Here is a 23,632-nt window from a genome sequence, read left to right on the forward strand (position 1 = left end):
CCACTACCATGGTGGTATTTGTAGCTCACTGTCTATATGCATGAACAGTATGCAGCCTCTTCTCCTTCAGGACTTTGATGCACTTTAATAGACCTTGGTCTGTTTTAAATTGTGTATGAGCACACATCAGATAAAATCTTCGAAGAAAGGAATGGTAGCCCACACATCTGGGAATTTCAAAATAGATTGTGTGTTTATACCAGAATGCTGGATGATCTTTCATGGCCTTTCTATATCAAAGTGCTGTTATTCTGAAATTGGTATTCTTTGTATCATAAATCTATGTTGGGAGTATTTATTTTTATGAGTTTTATGAGAATAAATGTTTCAGTATTCTTTTTAAGAGGCTAAAATGATGAATGTATGACTTTCAGCATCCATTTTTTGATCCTTACATAGAAATTGCGTCAGACTTGCAGACAGCCATTCTCACTGCAATTTGCCAGTATATTCAGTGGGAACCTGCTACAACAGTGGCCTGTTTTGTCACAGCTGCGTTTAAGAACTTAGTATTAAGTTCCAGGTTCTAGAATATGTTTAGAAATGATGGGGTATGAACTGTGATAGATTTTTGCATACTTTTGCTTACATTATAAAACATAATACAATATAGTCCCACAGAAAAATGTATTAATGGTAAGTGCGTGTCTTGATTTTCACAATGCACTTAGAGAGCAAAAAGCCATGCATGTGCCTGAATATCTGCAAAACCAGGGCATGTAATCCCACTTCAGGAAAGCAGCCCAAATCAAGAGAGCATGCAACCCAGGTTTGAACCTAAAGCATCCTGCTAACTTTGAAATCCCACTGCCTTTTTGTTGACCTTTAATAGCACACATGATCCCTTAAATTGACATACTTTTCAGAGCAGGGGCTTAAAGAAAAATATTGGGTTTACTACTGGTATAGTAGCCAGTCTGACTGAACTGAAGATACTATCCTGGCAATGTCAGTGAATAGAGTGATCCTTTTGTCTTTAAGTTGCTTGTTTTAACTTCTGATTTACTTTGATTAAATCTATTGGGAAGAGATAATGGGAACCCTTTATTCTTCATCATCATTATTATTGAAAACATCATAAAATAACGTTACACATGTATGAATCTTGGCATGAACTTGAGGAATAGACCATTGTTTGATCTCTGTAGTCATTTTATTCAACTTTTAATTAACTTTTTACATGCAAGTCTCAATAGACTTTGCTACTGGAAGCAATGGGAGCAGTCCTGAGGCTAATCCAGTACCTGAAAAAAACATGCTAGAAAGGAAAAATTGTACAAAACAATGGTGGTTAAAGAAATAATTTCTGTACTGAGACTTTATGTTCACTTTGTTTTGTCTTTAGGTGTCATTGACACTTTTGTATTTTTATTCTATCCCTATAATGCTAGCAGTAACACTGTCACTGTTATCTGTGCTTCTCTGCTAAGTGGAATATTAAAGAAAGTATCTGAACCAAAAATTCCTGCATGGTTGAAAAAGTATTGAGAGTTTTGTTTTGTGAACTTCCTATCTTGTTTTGCAGTCCCACCCAGGTTTTTTGAGCTGGTGGTGCTGGTGATAGAAAATATATCCAGCTCTTGCTAGCTCCTTTATTCATTTGCTTCTCACAGGGAGGAACATTAGCCCACAGGTCACAAGCAGAGGAGGCAGCTTAGGAAGGGAAAGCAGCAAAGTATTAATTCCTGCTGTGATGCTGGTGTCATGGTGTCTGTTGCCACATCAGCTTCTCCAGTGTTTCCTAATTTGGCCTTTTGCTATTAGGAACAGATTCTCAAAGCCAAGGATTTTTAACTTCTGCGTGATTCCAAATCAGGCTGCTTCAGTTCTACTGTGCAATTAGCAAAGGAAATAGAGCTTGTTAGAGGAGCTTGGGAGGGACTGAGGAGGAGTTCAGAAGTGGGATTAGTCTCTTCCCGTTCATCTGTCCATACTGTTCCTTCCTTTCTTTTCCCTCTGCAACTTGATTTAGTTTTGTTTTCCTCTTCTCTCCCTCTTCCTTATCTGGCACATAGCATCCTATGCATTGCATATATTTATTTTCTGTTTTCTGTCAGACCTCATCACTTTTTTTTATTCCTTTTAATCTCATATATTGGTAAAATGCAATGTCCCTGTGAAGGGAAGGCATGTGGACTTGAGGAAGCAGGCAGAACAAATGCTGCTGTGGAACATGCAGAAGCACAGCTCTGTTATTTATCATCCCTCACCTCTAGTCTGACCTTATGCAGGAGTATGAGGTGTGGGAGCTGCTTTCACAGAGCTGTTCGGTGGAAGCCACTTTTGATGGGAAGTGCAACATTTTTATTATAAGCTCTGAGACAGTATGGGTTCAGAAAGCCTAGGGTCAATACCACCAGCTCAGCTGCCCTACAGCTCCCTCAAGGACGAGTCTGCTTGGGTTTCTACTTTGCATGGAAATGGCAGGTGACTGGCAACTTTGAACACCCATAAACCTCATAGACAACGAGCTGCTTATTATTTATTCTCTTAAGGCAAGAAGACAGGAACAGTAATGGAATTCTTGTGGAGTACAGGAGACAATGGGCAAGTGTTAGCAAGATGTTTTATAAGCCTCACAAAGAATAATTTAAGCGAGTCCTGTATTATGTATGGTGAAAGGTGGTTCTTTCTTCTGCTGGAAGACATCTTTTGTTGTGTTTTAACGTGTTTATTTTTCAAAGTGACTGATGGGAACCAAGGTTATTTTTAAAGTAAATCTGCCTAGCCTCTAACTTACAGTAAGCAGTCTCCCTTCCCCATGCCCCAAGCAAGACTTTTGGACCAAATGGGTTCTATTTATTTATTTATTTATTCATTTATTTATTGCAAACTCTGCAAGGGCTTATCAGGTCCCCAGGAAGTCCTCCTTCTATTCAGTACTCGTGCAGCATATTCACCACTGATTCTTGTTATCAGCCTTTGCTTTCTGCTGTCTTCCATCTACTACACCCTGCCCTGCTGATGCTTCCATCCCCCTCATGCTCACACACTCCCATAGGAGAAGCAAGGCTCCCTCTCTCCAGGGGACGGCACCTCCGCTCCATGCTGCCTTCTCAAAGGATGTACCAGGGAAGCTGAAAGCACATCAAACAGGCACTATCCGTCAGAGCAGTTAACAATACTTGTCAGCAGTTATTGTCCTAACTCCTGCTAGGAGATGTTTTCAGAAGAATCTCCATTTCTAGCCAGCCAAAACCAATGTGTATCTTCAAGCCTTTGTAAGTCCTGGAAGGCAGAATGTGTTGGCTGTGGAGTGCAGAAACTTGCTTTTTTCAGGCTGTTGGGGCAGCCCGGGGCCGCCAGCTGTGTCTGTTACTCTTAATGGCTTCATTCTTCTTTGTTTAGATACTTGGTGTTGCAGACCTTTATAGATATGTTCCACAATTCGATCACAGTACAGAATAAAGATGTCTCTTTTTCTTAGGGACCTTTCAAGAAATGTGGCACAGTAGTCTTGTGATCTTTCAGGGCTTGATAGACAACAGGTTAAAAGCTGCTGCCATAATTCTTATCTAACAAGCAATTCTTATGGGTCTCAGTGGCTTGCTTTGCTGTTCTTGCAGTCTTAATGAGTGTGTTCAACTCTTTGACTCTGCAGCAAAGTGCTTGCTTTCTGCGATACAGAAATCATAGCTTGGAATCATTGGCATTTTGTAAAAATACCAGTTATTTCTTGAAATACCTTAAAGATCAAGCTTCTACTGTCATCTGTCAGACATTTTGCCCTGGTTATTGATATAGGTTCTGTCCTCTGTGTCTCCTTGTTGATTTGGTCAATAAAATTCCAGCTGTGCCTGCAGTTGTGTCTTTTGGTTTATAGCAGTGGTGATGTTGGCTGTACGGATGCTGGCTGATGTGGTTATTGTCTGGATTTCAAAGCTACAGCAAGTAGTTGAAAGCGTTTTTCTCTTCTTGCTTAGGAATTGCAGTTTTTAATATTTTCTGTCATTTCTTATCTTGAATGTTTCTCCCTTCCTTCCCGATGGCAGTTTACGTTAATGTGTACTGTATTCTGCACGGGGCTTTCCATTTACAGACTTCAGATAATGAAGAATGTAGTGTCTTTTTGAAATAATGGTGTGACCTATTTGGCTTAATTTTCTGTTTTTCAGGAGTTTGCTACAGATGTATTTAATTGGCTGCATAGTGTGCAGATGTTAATATATTTAGGGCTTGCTTGGGTCTGAAGTCTTACACACCAAGTTCTATTAATTGCCTATATTCTGTTCTGTTTCCTAAAATCAGCTTGGTTTCACAGAATCACAAAATGGTTGGGGTTGGAAGGGACCTCTGGAGATCATCTAGTCCAACCCCTGCTAAAGCAGGTTCTCCTAGGGCAGATAGCACAGAGTCACAATACAAGTCAGTTTTGAATGCCTCCAGAGGAGACTCCACAACCTCTCTGGGCAGCCTTTTTCAGTGCTTTGTCGCAGTCAAAGTAAAGGAAGCTTTTCCTCATGTTCAGACGGAATTTCTTATGTTTCAGTTTGTTGCTGGGCACCACTGAAAAGAGCCTGGCCTCATCCTTTCGACGCTCACCCTTAAGATATTTGTAGACATTGGTAAGACCCTGTCTCAGTCTTCTCCAGACTAAACAGCCCCAGCTCTCTCAGCCTTCCCTCATAAGGGAGACGCTCCCATCATCTTTGCAGCCTACACTGGACCCTCTCCAGTAGTTCCCTGTCTCTCTTGAACTGGGGAGCCCAGAACTGGACCCAGCGCTCCAGACACGGCCCCACCAGGGCAGAGCAGAGGGGCAGGATCACCTCCCTCCACCTGCCGGCCACGGTCCCCCTAATGCCCCCCAGGATCCCGCTGGCCTTCGTGGCCACACGGGCACACTGCTGGCTCGTGGGCGGCTTGCTGTCCACCAGGGCTCCCAGGGCCTTCTCCGCAGAGCTGCCTCCCAGCAGGTCAGCCCCCAGCCTGTGCTGGTGCCTGGGGCTGTTCCTCCCCAGGTGCAGGACCCTACACTTGCCTTTGTTGAACTGCATTAGGTTCCCCTCTGCCCAACCCTCCAGCCTGTCCAGGTCTGGCTGAATGTCAGCAGTTTTCCTCAGTCCTTCATTATAAAACCTGGACAGGGCACAGACTGGCTGTGGTGATCGGGACTCTGGCATTCATCATGCTGTAGGTGTGCCAAAACCAGGCTTGTCTGACCTTCAGAACATGGCAAGTCCAGACAGTTTGTTTGAGCTTCTGCCTTAAACGCCATGTTTCTGCAGAGTGCTTTATCTGATACTGACAGGTTTGTTTGAGCTATTTTTAATGTGTGAGATTTCCTGTTATTTTCAGTTGTTTTCTGTTGCTTTGAAATTATTTTACACATCGAATAAACCCGTCATTAAAACTAAGCACATGCATGAACCTGAGTATGCAGACAGAGTATTATGATGGATCTGAAAGTGCTGGCAATACACAGGCAGTACAGAGAAAGATTCAGTAATTACCTCGCCATTGCTGTAGTGTTTGGACAAAAAGTTTAAGTACAGTTTTCACACTACAAAAAACCAAAATCCCTGTTTATTCTCCTGCAGTTGTGGTAGAAGATAAGTTGATGCTGTCGTTGTTTCTAGGAGCTTCAGAGCCAAAGACGTAAATGTGCAGCTGTGAATTCCTAAAGGAGGAGGAGTCCTGGTTAAAAAGCTTGGGAGGATTAGTGCATGGAAAGATTAGAAATTATTTGCCTGTGTCCTTGAAGGTTACGGGGTATAATTTTTCACGTGTGTCACACATCCATCTGAATCTGTTTATTGTATTTTCTAGGGGACTAGAAAAAGCTGATTCAGACATCAGCTTAGTTGCATGTAGGCAAAGATGTGGGCAAGCAGTTCTAATAAGTATCATTTTACAGAATTTGAGGAATACTGCAGACAGTGAACTGCTTGCCCTAAATAAGCTTTGAGATTAAATAGGACTCAGGAGACACTGGCAAATTAAGAGTATTTGACAGGTTAAAATGCTTGCTGTAAAGAACTGGATGCATGGATTGATGCTGTCGAGCGCAGGAGGTAGCCTAGGCTTTATGTGAGCTTTAAGTAAAACAAATATGCATGTATTGTTTTGTCAGCTTGGCATCTCTTTTGTTACTATGCTTTGTTCCCACTCCTAAAAGCCCGCAGCACTTCATTTAGAAAGACTTACTCTGCACTGTGTTCGAACTTGTCACAGCTTCTAAAAACAGTGAACTTCTGCTGACAGCTGAACTTAGTCAAAGTTATTGCACAGTCTTTGTGGATATATAGAGTAAACTCTTCCAGGGCAGGGGCTGAAAGTGGGAGAGTATTTCACAAGGGCACAAGGAAGGTGCCAGGTTTATAGTCTGTAAGAAGCGTGTTCTGAAAGATCCGTTTTTCACCAAGCCTGAGCCACGCCAATTTGGACTAATGAATAAGTTGGGGCAATCCCACTGGTGTGCCAATGTAAATACGCTGGTACTGCTATAATGTTTATGCAGCTCCTAGTAGCAGTGTTAGCATTATTTTATGAATCAAATAAAGCTTGTTAGTGGGATTAAAAAGCATAACTATGAAGCTGTAAATTTATACAACATATTACTAAAATGCAAAAATATGCTTTACTCTTAATGTTGTCCAGACCGGAGTTACACTTGTGCAAATTTTTGGCTTGAAGAAACCAAATGAGCTCTACACCAAAGGGATATCCTAGTCGGCATGTGCACCATGCTTCAGTGACAAGATCAGCCAGTCTTTGTGGGAAGTCATGCCCAGTAAGAACTGGTAGGTTCCTAGCCTAAAGCAGTAAGCACAATAATCAGTGTGATTTATGGAATGAACAGTACATGAGAGATATTTTTTTATAAGATCTTCTGAAGAGGGGAAGAATGTTATTAGGAGTAATAGAATGACAGTTAAAGCAAGGAAAGAAAATTGTAGACTGATGGAGGGAACTATTTTCCAGCTGTGAGACCTGATGCACCCTGTGGAGCAGTCTCCAAAGGAAAGGAAGGGAGATGTCATCACTAGAGGAGCTTACAGACACAAGCAGGCTGAAAAATACATGATACCATTTACTGCAAATAGCATTAGTACAGGGCTGGAATGGAAGCGGAATAACTAACTTCATGAAAAAATTACCATTCCTAACTTCTTGTCTTTTAACATAGTGTTGTCACTTTGCTTATTCTTAATTTTCCTGAAGCAAACTAAACTCCTGTTTTCTAATCGGTTTAACATATGTTACTTACTTTTTATGCAACTTGAGTGACAGTCTCACAGGCTCAGCTATTAACCTTTATCACTGCCCTCCCCCAGCACACATGTAATTAGCTTCTGTTTTCTGCATGTAGTAGAGAAAGTTCCTAGTTGACATCCTCTCTTCTTCCAGTCCCTGTCAACTCTGCTGGCAGCCTAAGCAGATGTTCCCGATACGCTTTCCATTATGGTCTGCACAGATAGAAGGTGGTAGGTGTCTTCCCCATGAGTACTCCTAGAAGATCATTATTCAGATATATATGGGAAAAAAAAATATACACACACACACTGATGGGAAGGGGGAATATATAATTTTATGGAAATGGAAAAATCAGAAGGCTTTAAAAGATTCTAACGGCAGTTTCAAACATCACTTCTTCTACTTTTTAATTCTCAAGCAGTCAGAGTACAGGGAAGACATCTGCCAAGTTTGTGCTGAGAAGGCACAGGAACCGTTGATGTACAAGAAAGTTGCTGTTAAGATCTGGTACAGTGGAGGTGCCGTGCAGGATATGTACAATATATGTTTCTCCGGTTGCATTTTAAGTACAAGTGTAATAGCAGATCATACCACACGTCATCTTTTGTTAATATACAGTGAAATGGTGCCTGCAAGAAAACCAACTGCCTTTTGTCCCTAGGAGGCACAGCGGTGGGCAGTCCAGGAGCATAGTGGCTTAGCTTGAGAGCATCGTTCAGGAGCCATGTGATATGGCTTGGCCTCCTTTCCCCTAATCAGCTATTGCCGTCTTCCCAGCCCAGCGAAATCCCATATGGGAGGGGTAGCTGAACCAAGGTTAGGGTATAAAAGGTAATGTTAAGATTATTGATGTGTTTTCAAAGTGAATATCTATTCATAAAAGTGTTCTTTTTCATGAGGTGTGGCATTAATGCCATCTGGTTTTCTGACCCTCAGCCACTTCCTTGGCTCAAGTCTTGCTCCTTTGATCAACTCTTCTCCAGGAGCCTTGTTGGAACTTTTATCATAATCTTGACACTGGTGTTTCTCTGTCAAGTTTGGCACGCATCTTATTGAGGGATGATGATTTAACAATTACTAATGTTAAACACTGTAATTGAATCTCTTAATTATTAGAACTGCATAAACAAAACAGTTTTCAATGTGGTTTTTTTTTCCCAAAAAAGCTTATGTATGGCCTCTTCACACAATCTCAGCAGTACATCAGAGCAATATGACGTTCCTAAACACACATGCAGGGAGGACAACAAAACCTTCCTATGGACCAAGATGCAACTCTTAACAAACTATGGGTGTTCAGAACAAAAACTGTAGCTTGAATATCTGGAAATGCTTCCTGTCAGTGAGATCTGTGTCACTTATAAGGAAGTTCCTAAGTGAAAAGGTTTATATCCCCATCCTCTAGAATAAGGCTTATATCCCCATCCTCTAGAATAAGGGGTTTTCTGCAGAAGTTGTATATACAGAAGAATCCTAAACTGCCTCATAAAGGAAAATAGTTTACAACCTCAGTTTCTTTGACCTTTTTCACTGTCTTAGCTTCTTCAGTTTCTAGCTGCTGTAGTTAAGCCTCACATGTTTCACTTAAGTGATGCCTGTATTACTTCCAGAAACAATAAAGGGAAGATCAAGACAACAGAGTGAAACTCACTTTTGAATCCTAAAATTATGTAACAATTCAGTAACAATTCTGGTTTATGTCATTTGAGTTTAATCCCTTAACAAATGCTTGATGCTATATAAACAAAAAGACGTATTTATCAGATTTGAAGTAGTTTGTGGTTGGGGTATTATTTAAATAGGATTACTTCTTTGTTAGATAATCCACTGAAGTGAATTTCACCATATGGGAATACCTCTCGAGACATGTTTTCAGCTTTCTGCAGATTCTGCATGTTTTAGGTGGTCTTGGAAAGTTCTGAATTTTCCTGAGCAAAATAGTTTGGGGAGGAGACTGTGTGCTTAGCCATTTAGGAAGCCAAGCACTTCCACTGAGGTGCCTAAGCACAGGCTTAGGAAGCTAACTTTGGAGAAGCAGACTTGGAGGATATTCAGATGATTTTTCAAGCGGTCAAGCTTGCTGAGGTATTGTAAATATCAATAGGAAACGTGTTCACGGTTATGCATAATTACAGTACCCTACTTCTCTTGCTTCTAGATTAAAACTGAGCTGGTACTGTAATAAGTAACCATATAATTCAGAAAAAAAGAGAATTAAATTTACATAAAGTATAATAAAATTGAATAAATTTTCACTTTAGAGAGACAACACAGTTATTCATTGGGTGCTATAACTGTTAAAATTAAGTTTCTAAGAAAACCAGAGCATGCATCTACTAAATGTGGGAAACAAAATTACCAGAGAAGCTATTCTAACTCTTCCTTCTCATAATTTTTCCATGTCACACACACCAACGAATGTTACTTATGGAAGTATTTGAAACCCTGTTTCCTTAATAAAGATTGCTGGAGAGCACTGAGTGCAGAGTTTGATAAGAAAGGATTAAGATTAAGTACATTCATATTTGTCTTACTTGGAGCCTAGCTCATTAATGACTACTTTATATGCAGCTCTTAGGAAATTTTAGATACTTCTAACCACTACTTCGAAGAGCAGCATTGCCATTTAAAAAATGAAGTCTCATCATAAGTGATTGAAGCCATAGCTCCAAAAAGAATGCGAAAAATTGTTATTCTTCTGCACAGTAAGAGAAATTAATGCTTTCTTTCATGGTTGGAGCTCCCATAACAAGTCTGAAAGGGTTAGCATATGGGCAAAGTAAATTGTTGACATTTTGTTGTTTCATGAAGCATGTACATTCAGAATCTGTACGTTATACATCTGCTGAAAGAACTTAGCTAATTTTGTCTCTTTTTTTCTCTAGACTTGCATTGTTTAAAAGCAAATCTTTTAAAAACATCCTTCTTTCCCAGGAAAAATACATTCTCTGAGATATTTTTTCATTATTGTTCTTAATAACAGTTACTAAGGTTAAAAATTACACCAGGCTAAAAACATTTGTGCCAAATCTCCCATCAACAGCCGAAATAGAATTCCCACTATTCACCACTTCCCAGCAAATTTCAGTGTGGTTTATCAATTCAAGTGTATTCAATAATTCAGTTGTAAAACTTACCGGCATTTTAGAACTTCCATTTAACTTTATAAGCTTTAGTTATTTAAAAATTTAAAAATATTTTTAAAAAAGAGATCTGGGTGGTAAGTGTTGCTATGATTCATTTACAGCTGTTGTAACTGTTACAGCTGTTACAGATTCAGTTAAGTTGTGTTGGTATCTATCTACTGATTGTGACTGCTACTGGTTACGTTGATCAGGGTATTGTGTAAATATTCAGAGGTATTTAGTCAGTTCTCATTCAGAATTATTTGTTCTTCAGGGAGAAAAATTTGTCAACTGTCTTTAGCAGAAGTCCTCTCAGCTGGAAGCTGTAGGGCAGTGTGATAACCAGGCTTCATCTTCCCTCTTGATACCTTTTTCCTTTCCCATTGCTGCAGGTCAACCTGAAAATTACATTTTCCAGAATTTCTAACAGTTCAGGGGAAACGTTTATGCATTTTTCCTGGAAACTAAGAACTGGAATTGAGATGATGAGCTTACGTGGGATCAGGGGCACTTTTCTAGAGTGGTCTTGATGGCTTTTTAGCAGCTGGGCTGCTCACAGGGGTGCATAGGGGATCTTGAGTTCAGATTCTCTGTTCTGCCTGATTTGGTGCAGGGCTTGGAACTGATTGTAAAGGAGATAGCTTTAATCCGTTTTACTTTGTATGACATACCTAAAACATTGATCAGAGTGAGTAAGCAAGACTGAATGATTCTGTAGCTGAGAGTTTGGGTATTCATCTATGAACGTGAGACCGGGGTTCAAGTCCCTGCTCCAGTAAGTATTTCAGCTTTCTTACAGAATGGGGGATCTTTAACAGCAGGGTCTGAGTTTACAAGAGAGTAAGCTGCTTCAGGAATGGTCCTAAAGATTGTACTGAGATTCTGTCTAAGCTAAGCCTTCCTCAACTTCAGAGCTTCTGTAAACCACAGAAATCAGTGGACACACGTTTGTTTTTGTCTGTGAAAGCCTCCATCTGCAAGCTGGGGGGATAACAGAGAATGTTGTAGCATAGAATTTACAAACTGTCACTGGTATGATACTGTGCTAAAAATGATGCAGAGCTTTATGCCACTTAAAGATAAAATTCAGGATAAGTTTCAGATACAGGAAGTATGAGAACCTATGGTATTTTGTGCTGTACTGGCAGGATTCATAAAAACCTGTTGCTTTTCGTGAAATTTTTTCTTCATTATAAAGTTAAGGAGTGGCAAATGTCTGCGAATGTCATGTTACGGATCTAGAATGCCTGAAGTAATAACTGTGACCCTGGTGCTTGTAATGGTTGAGAAACTAATCTTGGGGATGTTCTCTCAGCTGTAATCATGCTCTTGACAACTTGTTGTGTTCTCGTCCTCTTTCCCTGTGCAGGTATGCGATTCTTTACTAGTCTGAGGTGTGTGCTGTCCTAAACAGTGTAAGCAATAACACGTGCAGTTGATCTTATTCCTCCCATACGCTGATACAGCTGGAGGTGTAGCCAGCTGAAGATGGAGTGTGCTTCCTTTTAGAGTCTTGGAACTCACATGGGTTGGAGGTGCTTCACAGCAGGGAACATTTGAGGAACACGTGCGGTGGCAGCAGCAGTGAAGGAAACAGCCTCTAACCCGTTGTGAGGGCCTGAAGGAGGGAGGGCTCTTCGACCTTAGCACATCTGTAAACATCCTTGTGTCAATATCTTTCACAGCCACCTCAAGAGACATGCAAATGGTTCGGCGGCCACAAGCCACCTGATAAATCCAATGCCTAGACTTGACTGAGGAAATATCTTTAGGCTTTCCCTTTTATGCCCTTTTATGTGTCCCCAGTTGGTATCCTTCAAAGGATATTAAACTGAATACAGCAAATATTTAAAGGTTTCATATGGTTGTTTTGCTAGCACAGTACCAAGCACTTCAGATAGCTATCTGTACATGTTGTCCGGTGTATGATCTCTGTAGGGTTACATTACTGTTGGTTTGTCGCAGAGTATAGAGCCCTTAGTCTTGGTCAGAGCCCCCCCGCCTCGTATAGTAAGAGAAACGCAGAATGATTTAAATGGGTCACAGCATGGTCCCTAACTCAAAGAATGAGTCATTCAGTTACAGAATAGAGATGCCACCAGGTTAAAAATAGTCGGGGAAGTGCAAAAACCTGTTTATCTGCCTCACAGTCAATAGCTAAAGGCAATAAGCCTACAGTAATAGTTGTAAGCGGTAGGATTCCTTGCCTGTCCACTTGATCGTTAGCTTTGCAGTCTTCAATTAGAAGAATTGTGTGTAGAGCTTTGAAAGGATGATATGTGAGCTGCTGTTACCAGCATTTGGGGCTCTTTCATGAGGACAAGTAAAAGGAGAAAACGGGAAGATCATTTTGCTTTGCTGGTTAAGAATCTCAGTAATCTGCAAGGTGTCACCTCTGAGATTATTGCTGTGTTCTGCCAGGAAGTAGGTGAATTAAAACTGTGAGCATCTTGTTCACTGTTGCACATTTACAACTGCAAGAAACATGCAATGTATGAATTGGGGGTGGGGAGAATGACTCCCACCTCTTAACAGTGTAAGAGGGATGGTTTCCTGCAGCCACTGAGTGAAGAGAGTTGCTGGCAGAGCAGTCACCTTCGTATGACCTACTGACTTGCTAGAAATCATTTACCGTGGGTTGTCTAATCTCTTGGCCAGAGGAAATTAAGAGGGGAAAAACAAAAAACCCAACAGTGATGTAATTAATGCAGCTCCAAGAGCGTATCCGCATAGCTAAGCTGGTCCTGCTGTAGTGAACGTGGCCACCTGCAGTGCGATTCCTCCAGTAGCAGGCAGGAGCTGGTGCACCGAGCAGCAGCTCAGTTTGCAGCTGTGCATCTGCCTGTTCAGGTGAAGGTGTTGCTGTGCTCAGGGGTGATGCAGTTTGGCCTGCAACTCGCTCCCCGATGATGATATATTAGTACTAAGGGTGTAGCTAGGTGAGATTTATGCTTCTGATTCTAGCCTGTTTCTCCCTCTGTTTTGTATGTGCAGCTTCTTAAATATGTCACAGATTTACCTGATTTTGAGTTATTGTCTCCCATTGCAGAGGAATGCTTCATACCCTTTTGCTCCTTTGCTTTTTCAGGGTGTTGGCTTGCTGGATTGCGTTTCATCTCCAAGAAATCTATCTGTGCTGTAGAGGGGGAAGCTGGTTAATACAAAACACTCAGACAAATGCCTTTAGGTGCTGATATCATGAGACTTTTTTTTTTTTTTACATTTTAAGACCCTCTTTGCTAACTGTGTAGCAGGTCAGAGAGGGGGCATCAGTAAGTTATAATTTGATAATAAATTCTTGTGGCCCCACATACAACTTTGCTAATACGTATAAAAGATTTTTCCCTTTTTTGATAGTGTGAATGGTATGTGACATTCCGGGGCTATCAGGGCTTCCTTGTCTTTTTGGTTAGTTTGTTCTTTAGGACGGCATCTATTTCTGCATCTGTCTGCTATTTGTATTACCTTCCTTCTCAAATAAGTATCTCGATAAGGCTGTTTGCATTCTTTCTCCAGTTGGTTGTATTGGTTTTCCTTTGTTTCTGGGAATCCTTTACACTGATTTCCATTTATGTTGCAGTATGATTTTACTGTTACATGGGCATTGAAGAGGGAGTTCCTTCCTGTCCTGAGAACAGCTTTCCACCCACTGATGATAACAATGGTTCGTTGTTCTTTCCCAATACTATTTGGGCATATTTCGCATTAACAGGGGTTCAAAGTTTATGAGGCAACTTTTTGGTCTTTTTTTTTTTTTTTTTTTTTTTTTTTCTGTGAAAGTCTGTAGACAGATTAAGAAATGCAACACGATTACATGCCTGCAGTACCTAACCGATATAAATATTTAATAAGTTTTCAGTGTTAATAAGCCTAAATTAAAATACTAGTTTGCTCACGTATGCAGTCTCAGTTACCTGTCATATCTGCCAGTTGTTGTGTAGAAAATACTAGACTTTTTGCTCAAGCTCCCTAGTAGAATAATTTTATCATGCACTCCTCTCCCCTCATCGGTGTCAATAACCAGAAAGATGTGCAGGCTTGTCCTTTATTCTGAACTCAGTGCAGTGCAATATTCAGAAAGTCCTATTCCATCATGAGATTATAGGTAATTTACTCATTTGCTCAGTGACAAAGATTCAATAAAAAAGGTCTTGTTATGAAAATTCTTCTTTCCTTTCTTGCCTGTCTCCAATCTGATGAAAATAATTTGTATGTAATGAGTCTGACTAGGAGAGGACTGTTTTATTCTGTAAATTGATATATTTTTCATAGGTAGGCTATACATTCAAATAAGGCCCAAAAGTCATCACCATCCATCAGTTCCTGAGAAATTGTATTATGTTTCCTGCCCGCTTCTTAATAGAAACATGCGTGTCTCACACTATCTGCTGCCACGTTCAGCACCTGCAAATAAGTAATAATGGATGTGGCATGTAAGCCACAATCTTACTGATGAGCTCTATTTTTTGGTATTGATATGAGTTAGCAGGACTGTTTGGGAGAGCTTTGCCTTGAGTTTGAGCTCAGTGGTGCCTCTTCTGTGAAAGAAAAAAGATAATCTATTTCCTTCAGAAGCTCTAGTTCACTCTTGTTGTAATTCTTTTCTTTAATGAAGGGACGTATCTTCTGCATATGCAATAATACTAGCTTTTCAACTTTCCTCAAATGGAAGAATAAAGCTTTACATGTCTATCTTTTTCTTAAACTGTGTAGCTGGATATACGTTAATTTTTTTCATGCTTCTCTTTTCCTGTAGCTGACAGCTTTATTTTCATGGAGTTTGTACTTGCATACATTATAGTCAAGCCTGTTTTCTTTCTCCTTGTAACAATGTAGTCCTAAAGCAATGGGAGTTCATTTTACTGTAGAAAAAAAAAAACCAAACAATTATGTTGGCTGTTTAGGTATTTTACCAATTTATGTTGTTCATTACTTGCTGAATTTTTGTCAAGGTGCATGGCTATAAAACAGTATTTTGCCTTTTTATTTCTTTTTTAAAAAATTCGTTTAGGTGTTTAGTTACTGCTTCTGTCTAACAGTAGCAGCGTTCATTGTAGAGATTCTGATTTTAAAAGCCAACTAGCTCTCCTAGTAGCTTCTTTCTGAGACCTGGTTTTAAATTAAATTATGCTGACCAAATCCTTATGTCACCTATATAAAAATGGACTGCTGTCTTTGATGCAGGTTTCTAAAGGAGTTTAAGACTTTGCAAGACATAAATAGTGTAATCAGCAACAAAGACATATAATGTCAAGAGTGTCAGCTGAAAAGAAAAACTGATTCTCCAGAAAGTGTTCATACGGTTCTACTTGATCTAAGGATGCTATACCAGATAATGTAGTCTTTGATTCCTTTACTCATTGATCTGGATTTAAGCATTTATTCATGCAGATGCTCTAAATGCATTGGTCCTTTGCAACCTGAAGGAAAATATCCAAATAGAAGGATTTGATGATACTTTAAAGTGTTTGAGCACTTGATTGAAGGATGAGCAAGACAGAAGCCTAATTTCTTCTGATTCCTTTCTTTTGATTGAAATAAAAAATACGTAGTATTTTCTTCTGATTCACATTTCTTTTCTGAGCTTAAGGCTTGTCCTTTTTAAAGCTACCATATAGTTGATTTTTTCTGCTACTGTCATTCTGCTCTAAAGAGGGATGTAGAAGTGACTCTCTGCCTAATGCTGGCTTTAATTGATGAGTCATCTGCTCATCCCACCATTAGTGGTCTCTTATGTGCTGAGGTTGATCAGTAGGTGTTCCAAGTAGTCTCCTATTCAGACACAGACTGTTACAGTGCCATTCTTCAGGCATAAATGTGCCTGACCTATTTGGCAACAGCTTTCTGATGTTTTCCCCAATCAGTCGTCAGGACAGAACAGGAACCACCTACTGACAGATCCTAAAAGGAATGGAGTGCATCTTTACAGCTGCAATATGCAAAAGCTTCTGGAAGCCTTTCAGTCCTGAACAGGGATGATACCTATCTCATTTGAGTCTTTGACATGTAAAGCTTCTTAACATAAGAAAAAGTAAATTTCTATGATTATGTTAACACTGAAAAGGCCTTTGTATATTGTCTGCCATCAGCTGAGTGTTATTTCCTGAGTTTTACCCCATCTTTTTCAGCTCTGCTATTCAGAGCCTTAGTCATCAAGTCTAAACGTGACATTGAGCGTTGAGTCAGCATTCAGAAGTACCCATCCTTGTCTAGCTCACAGCAGCTCTTCTGCTCTGCTAATTCACACAGTATTTGGGTTAAAATGTTGTTGGTTTTAACATTATATTTAACAGTAACTGGAAGTGTTGCTTATTTCCATTTAGATGAGAGTCCTTACACAAAGTCTGCAAACCAGGCAAAGGCACCTGATGGAACACTGTCTGTGAGAAGACAGAGTATTCCAGGTAAGACTTGCTTTGCTTTTTATAACACCTGACTTGTTTGTGAACAGCAAGGTAATAGTAATCAAAGTTCAACTAGTTATAAAAAGCAAATGAATTACAATTACTTCCAAGCAATTTTATAAGGAACGTTCCGTGGGAGCTGTAAGGTGTTCCTGCAGTTAGGTTGCATCAAGCTTTTGCTATGAAGAACATTCCTGTGTCTCTGTCTTTTGCAGCAGATTTCAGACATCAAGCACAACAACCTTTTCATCAGAAGCTCACATACTATCAGACCCCATTAAATCACTTTGATATCTGGTTTCAATGGTGTAGGGAGACTGGCTCATATATTCTACTGCTGATCAGACAGGCTTAGAAATCTAGCAGAGCAACACTCTGTCAGAACTCTCATCTTCATGTGATTTTCTGCCACACTTATGCCCATTCTTGTCTTTTCTGTCATTGCATCGCACAAAGCTGGGCCACTAGATCAATTATTTAAATTGAGTTAAAATATGTGATCTTCGAACCTGTGTTTCTTAATTACTTCAATCGAATCTGCGAAATATGCCCATGAAAAGCAAGTTTATATATGTCTTATGCAGCAATCTAAAGAGATTTCCACCTCAAGTAAAATTTTAGAGATCTTTTAATGAAAACAAATGAAGACCAGCTAAGTTTGTGCACAGGTGGAATAACTGATGTTGCCAGTCTCACTTCAAGCGCAGTAACCTCTGGCTCGAAGGGAAGATGCATTGCAATAGAGATCAGAAACTATAAGGCAATGTCACCCACCTTCTAATGACTAATGTTAGCATTCTCTACACTTCATGGCCTTATTGAAGAGTCACGCAACCCACAGGGTAGCTATGGGTAAGAGGATGGAGTTCAGACCTTTACCACTGCCAGGCTCAGATCTCATCTCAGTAGCTATAGTGGTTCTGAAGTGCCAAAGTACATGTTCTGTGGATGCTTTGTGTGCATCTTTGTATGTGTGCGAGAGAGAGAGCTGGATGATTTACTGTTGTTCATAATGAACGTTTTTGACTGTGGAAAACATCCTAGTGATTTAAAGGTTGTTATTTTTATGGTATAATCATGAAGTCATTTCACAGTGGTTATGATCATGACTACAGTGTCCAGTACACAGTTATTGTTATGAAAAAAATCTTTCATTATACAAACACCAACCAGGGTTTGTTTTCCCCAAGTCAACACAAATCAAGATTCATTGTTCTTGAGAGTGAATTAAGACCTCTATATGTGGTACCTTTTCAGGTAATGCTTTAGCTCATAGGTCACTAATATTGAATGTACTGATGTATCTTTTTTTTTTTTCCTTAATATTTTGAATTTTTTCACTGTGAACTAAGTAACTGTAATTTATGATGTAGTTACTGTATTTATAAAACACATGCTAAGGTCCAAATACAGGCTGAAGTTCATTGTTTCACATGACTTTTTGAGAACTGATGATTTTCACTTGTGTTCATTAAAGAGAAGGTTTGATGGAAGCTGAACTGGTGCAATTTTTCTTTAAAGCATTTGATAAGATTAAGAATTTCAAGTGATGGATATCATGATCAATGACCATTAATTTTGAACTTCTTAAAAAATTGCTGTATATTCTGGAGTTTTTGAGAGCATTGCAGATAAATCTTTCCTGTGTGCTCTGCATAAGTCACAGTTAGTTCAAAGAGATAATACTGACAAATGTTTGGTGTGATGTACGCTTTCATTTCATGTTTCATTTCAGGTGTTCTGAAGAAAAATTACCTAAGCTTATGTACGTTCTTCAGCTTTTAATACAGTGAAGACATTTATTTTAATGCCTTGTTGCATTTCTAAACCTTAGGAGCCTGAAGGATAAATGAGATAGAGCTGGTTAGATATTTAAAAAAAAAAATAAAAGTAAAACTTATTCATGCACTGACAAAGTCACATTCTATAGCACAGTGGATGTTGTAGGTTTAGATACATAAACAGCTTTGTAAAACTAAGTACTATATTGAGAAGTAACTTGAACGTTTAGGAGATGACTGAAGTTTCTGAAAATAACCCGTAAGCATTTGTATCACTTGGATGCTGAGAAGATTTGACCACACATTTCATATGTAAACTAGTACCTCGTGAATTAGCACTCTTGCTTGTCTGTGGGCAGTTTGTCCACATTATGGATTAGTCTTGACACAGTTGCAGAAGCATCCCAGCTAGCCAGCTTGGCTTGGCACTAGAACGTGTCCTAGTAGTATTAACTAGTAGCATTAACTAGTTTGAGACCAGAAGTAGTGCAGCCACTTTTGCTTGGGAACAGGATCGCATTTCTGACACTATGTAGATCAGCTCCAAATAGCTTTTGGATTGGAAGGTATGAGGCAATGAACCTGGTAAATTCTTCTAGACCTGGATGAAGATGTGTCAGCTGGAGTTACTGTCAGTAATTCCTACATGGAGAGCATACACTGTATGGAAAGCATTCATTTCTGCTCCCCCCGGATGGCATGCCTGATAAAACATCACGTTGCTGAAGTGCTGTATTTTCAGGCTTGAAGCATGGCAGTGCCTTAAACAGTATAGCTGTCTAATCCACTTGTTGCTCTGTCATTCCTGAGACATGGACGGCAGATGTCCTGTTCCCAAGGAATGCTCTGGCCATTGAATCAGACAAGAGAAAACTTTTGTGTTTTAGCAAGGTAAATGATCTTACACCGAGCTTTGCACAGGTTTGAACAGTCTGAGGAAAAAATACTAGTGAAAATACATATCCAGGATACATGATATAAATCTTCTAGCGTAGTGTGGGATCATGTTATCTCCCTGTGCCTGGTGAAGGCTCCTTCTAATGACATTTGAATTCACTTTAAAGGATTCCAGTGCTCCTTCCTTTGACCAGATACCAAAAAGCAAAGCTTTTTATGCTGAGACCTGAAACTACTATACCAGCTGTAAACCCCAAGAGGCTGTTTTTATCCATCCATGTGAAACTGTATTGAAAGTGCAGTATTGATGAGCAAAGACTGTATGCACAGAGAAGTAATATAGTTCTACAGAGGTTACATGGAGCTCAGGTTTGGTTTATTTTACTGGAAAAAATGTTGCAATAATCATTTTATAATTAAAGCCAAATGAGCACATACTGTGAGATCAGTGCACTGGGTTTAATTCCTTTCATCACCAGAAGCAGGGAATGGATTAAGCATCTCTCTGGAGCAGAAGTTGCTTGCTTAAGATGCGGAATGCATTATTCATGTGATGAGACTACATGTCATATTTATCATGTCTTCACATAGTGCAAGATCAACAACGAACAGATACTTTCAAAGGGTTTTACAGAATTGCGGAAATTATAGTTAATTCAAATTATTTGCATTAATATAATTGCGGTTTGAAACTTGGACTTGATTTTGCAGATGTGTAGGTGTTTAGTTATATATACATGATTGTTTGAGACATTATTTACCTTTACAGCCAGAACTTATGTAAAAATGAGGCTTGAGGCAATGCCAGCATCACAAGTAGCCTGCAAAGTACGAAACAGATTTTCTTCTCTGAACCTTTAAATTTAGAGTAGGTTGCAGAAGCCAAGGGGGCGGGTACTGTGCTTCATCCTGGGAACTATCACTGTTGGTCTGGTACTTAGGCATGTAAATGAAAGCAATGTGTTTCAGAATTCACAGGTAAGACCCTCCCCTCAGAATCACAGATGCAGTTAAAAAAAATCTATCCTTTAAAAGTAAGGCATCTGATATTCACTTATTAGCTAACCTCTTGAATTGCTAGGTTTAGGTGGCTGTACTTCCCATTGAGTTCCTGAGCTGAGGTTTCCTCCTGGCTTGCTGCGGGTCCAAGCCAAGTGGAAATGTTAGGTCAATACCACTTGTGTCAAAAGTGTCATTCCTATGGTTGCTTATTCCTGTGGGAGCTTTAAAAAAGCGGATCAAATTTTCAGACAGTGCTGATACAATGTCAAGAGCTAATGACACTGTTAAAGGAGTACTTTGAAGTCAAGGAGACTTTAACATGCTTAAAGGTAAGCATGTTCTCAGTGCTTTCCTGAATATGGACAGGCTAAATAGCTACTCCCATGCTTTCCAGACTAAAATCCAATGCCATCTTATCTGTTTTAACAGCATGGAGAAGTCTGTTGACACTAATGCTGTGCAAATTGTTCACTTATTTGTTTGTCTATTTTCAGTTCACTCACTGAAAAGTAGGGGGATGGAAGAGAAAGGAATGACCTGACACAAGCATAAAAATCATACCTCCATGAAACAAAAAAAAAAGACAACATAAATATGGTGTCAGCTAAAATATTTTATAAAATCTGCAACAAAACTTTCATTTTGTTTTTACTTCAATTCTTTACATGCTTTTTATTGAGTCTTAAAAGTTACTATTTTAAAAAAAAATTAAATATACAGTAAAAACCCCTACATTTTTTAAAGAGCTGAAATGTTTCAGCTTCTCAATGTTTTATTTTTGTTGGCTGAAATCAATAGTAAGTTTCAGTTAAATTCTGCAAATAGTTTTGGTTGGGTTGAAAGTAATTTTTTTAAGGAAAAGCTAATTTGTACCCGATATATTTGACATTAAATTAAAAAAAATCCATACTTTTTACTTCTTGTACCTACTGACTCTGACATCTGCACTATGGGAGACTTCTAGAAATGTGAAGTTTCATTGCCTGAAGTGGTCAAGGGCTCAAAACAACTACCATGCAAACTGTAGTCTGGGACAGTTATTTGAATCACCTGTGAATTCAGAGATACAGTTTAGCTAGGAGGGTTGCAGTCATGTAGCAGGCTGTCTCCTATTTAAATTCTTGTTCAAAGAACTGGTGCCAAATAATGAGGAGACATAGCAAGAATATTTCCTGAAACGGAGGAAAATTCCTTTTCTCTGCGACAAAAGAATAACATAGCTGCCTGCCTTCTGCACTGCTCCACGCACCTAGCAAAAAGTCCCTGAAGTTGTCTCCTTCATCATGACTTTGATTCAGTGTTTTTTCACTTCCCGTGTAACCCTTGCGCTCCAGCTGTGCTGGCCTCAGGGACCCACAGGAGCTGTGACGCCTTCCCAAGTCTCATTCCAGCCACCTTCTACTCCACAGTGATACCTGATCTGTTGAACAGGCAAATTGTCTGTATTTATAATGAGCGCATGCTAACCCTTATGGAGAAGAGCAGGAAAGACCAAACCTAGATGTTATGAATCATTCCTTTGACATTTTCTCCACCATGGGGAGCTTGTTTTTCTCTAACCAATTTATTATTATTATTTGTCATTTGCAAGTTTTGTATGCAGTTGCAGGGAGGTACTAACGGGTCAGTTGTTAAAATTGGTCACTCTTATCTGAAGGAAAATTGTCAAGACTTTGAAGTCTGAAATTAAAGTGACCAGATTTTTCAGTTCCTTTGTACATGCATGAACACTGCACTTTCTTCCCACACTACCTGATTCTTTGAAGCATGCTATAATACAGGTTTCCTATTTCAGTGCAGTGTTTGATCTCAAAAACAGGGCTAGCCATTAAACTGGAGGGAAAACACAGAGTGAACGTACAGCCCTGAGCACATCCTCTGCAGTGGCTCAAGCTCTGGCATTGCTGTTATTAGCAGTTTTGAAGCCTCATTTTGGGGGAGTTTGGTAATGGAATTTTAATGCAAAAATGAAATGTTAAACAAACATAATTTTAGGGTAGGCTGAATTTTGAACTACTGGGCTAGAAGGGAACACACGCAAATCAACCTTAAAATGCTTTTCAAGGATAATATTTACAGAGCTGATAGTTAAAACATAATTACTGTATGATGTAGTGTCGTCAGTAATTGCTTAGGACACCCAATATTCCTAGGAGAAGTCATGAAATACTGAATTATTGTACTAAAAACAATAATTAATGTCCTGGGAATTTTCCAGCTCTGAAATGTTTAAATACACAATGTGTATGTCAGTAGAAAGCAATAAGGCAGTTTTCTTCTGGTTCTTGGCTCTGAACACATACAGGTGCTATTTAGCTGTTCACAAAAGTGTATCTTTTTTTCCCCTCCCTGACCCACAGCCCTGCTGTGCAGTAATGGTCATATTCTGTCTCAGGCTACACCAAGTGTGGCTTTCCTCAGGGGTTTGTCTGCTGCCCACATCTAATGAACTTGAATGTAGGTCAGCTGGAAGCTGTTTAAAGACCACTCTGTTCTCTTCATTGAAATTTTAGGGGTTTTGTAACATAAAAATGTCTCTTCAATCCTAAAAACAAAAATATGTAGGAAAACATGCAAAGGTTGTGATGAAATAAGAAAATAATTAAGAGTTAAAGTATATATGTCATTGCAGGATCCAAGATAGATTACAATTAGAGACAGAAGCTGTGATCCAGTTATGATGTGCTTGAGTTGCCGATACATAATTGTATTAGCTGAATTTAACATTTGCGTGTGCTATGCTACAATTTAAATGAGGAAAAGCTCTGTACAGCATAGTATAATACTGGAATAGAGCGCATTATTTTTCTTTTGCACGATAATCTCAAAAATAAGGGAGAAATGTAGAAAGTAATACAGATAGGAGGAACTGGAAAACGATCAACGTGGATTTAAGAAAAAATATTAAAGACTTTCAATGTGATCCAAGGATAAAATTTTCATTAAATGGACACTGCTTAGGAGGGAAGATGGCTTCCAGGTTATTTTTGCTGTAGCTCAGCTGTCAACATCTGAGTCAGCTTCACAGTGACTGACAAATGTGCCAGACAGTTGATCCATCCTCAGTGGGCAGGTGTTTACCTACGTGCAAACACACCTCCAGAGCCAGTTTTGTTTTCCTCTGTGATTAATATGGCATTGTCAAGACAGTGGGTGTTCAAAAATAGCTGTTGCCGTGCTTGCAGTTAACTTGGTCCAATTCCTTCAGCCTCCTGTGTCAAGTAAA

General features: G+C 39.4%; 1 protein-coding gene across 8 annotated transcripts in view; it reads left to right on the top strand.

Annotated features, from left to right (window-relative positions):
• GRIP1 (glutamate receptor interacting protein 1) overlaps nucleotides 1–23,632 on the top strand; it is a 328,666-nt gene that overhangs the window by 203,713 nt on the left and 101,321 nt on the right. For all 8 annotated transcript variants that reach the window (XM_055809292.1, XM_055809295.1, XM_027793374.2 and 5 more), the window contains exon 2: nucleotides 16,646–16,726. In XM_055809292.1, the coding sequence (XP_055665267.1) occupies nucleotides 16,646–16,726 (81 nt within the window). The remainder of the gene's footprint in view (nucleotides 1–16,645; nucleotides 16,727–23,632) is intronic.

The sequence above is a fragment of the Falco peregrinus genome, chromosome 6, assembly GCF_023634155.1.
Source record: "Falco peregrinus isolate bFalPer1 chromosome 6, bFalPer1.pri, whole genome shotgun sequence".
In the NCBI taxonomy this organism is placed as follows: Eukaryota; Metazoa; Chordata; class Aves; order Falconiformes; family Falconidae; genus Falco; species Falco peregrinus.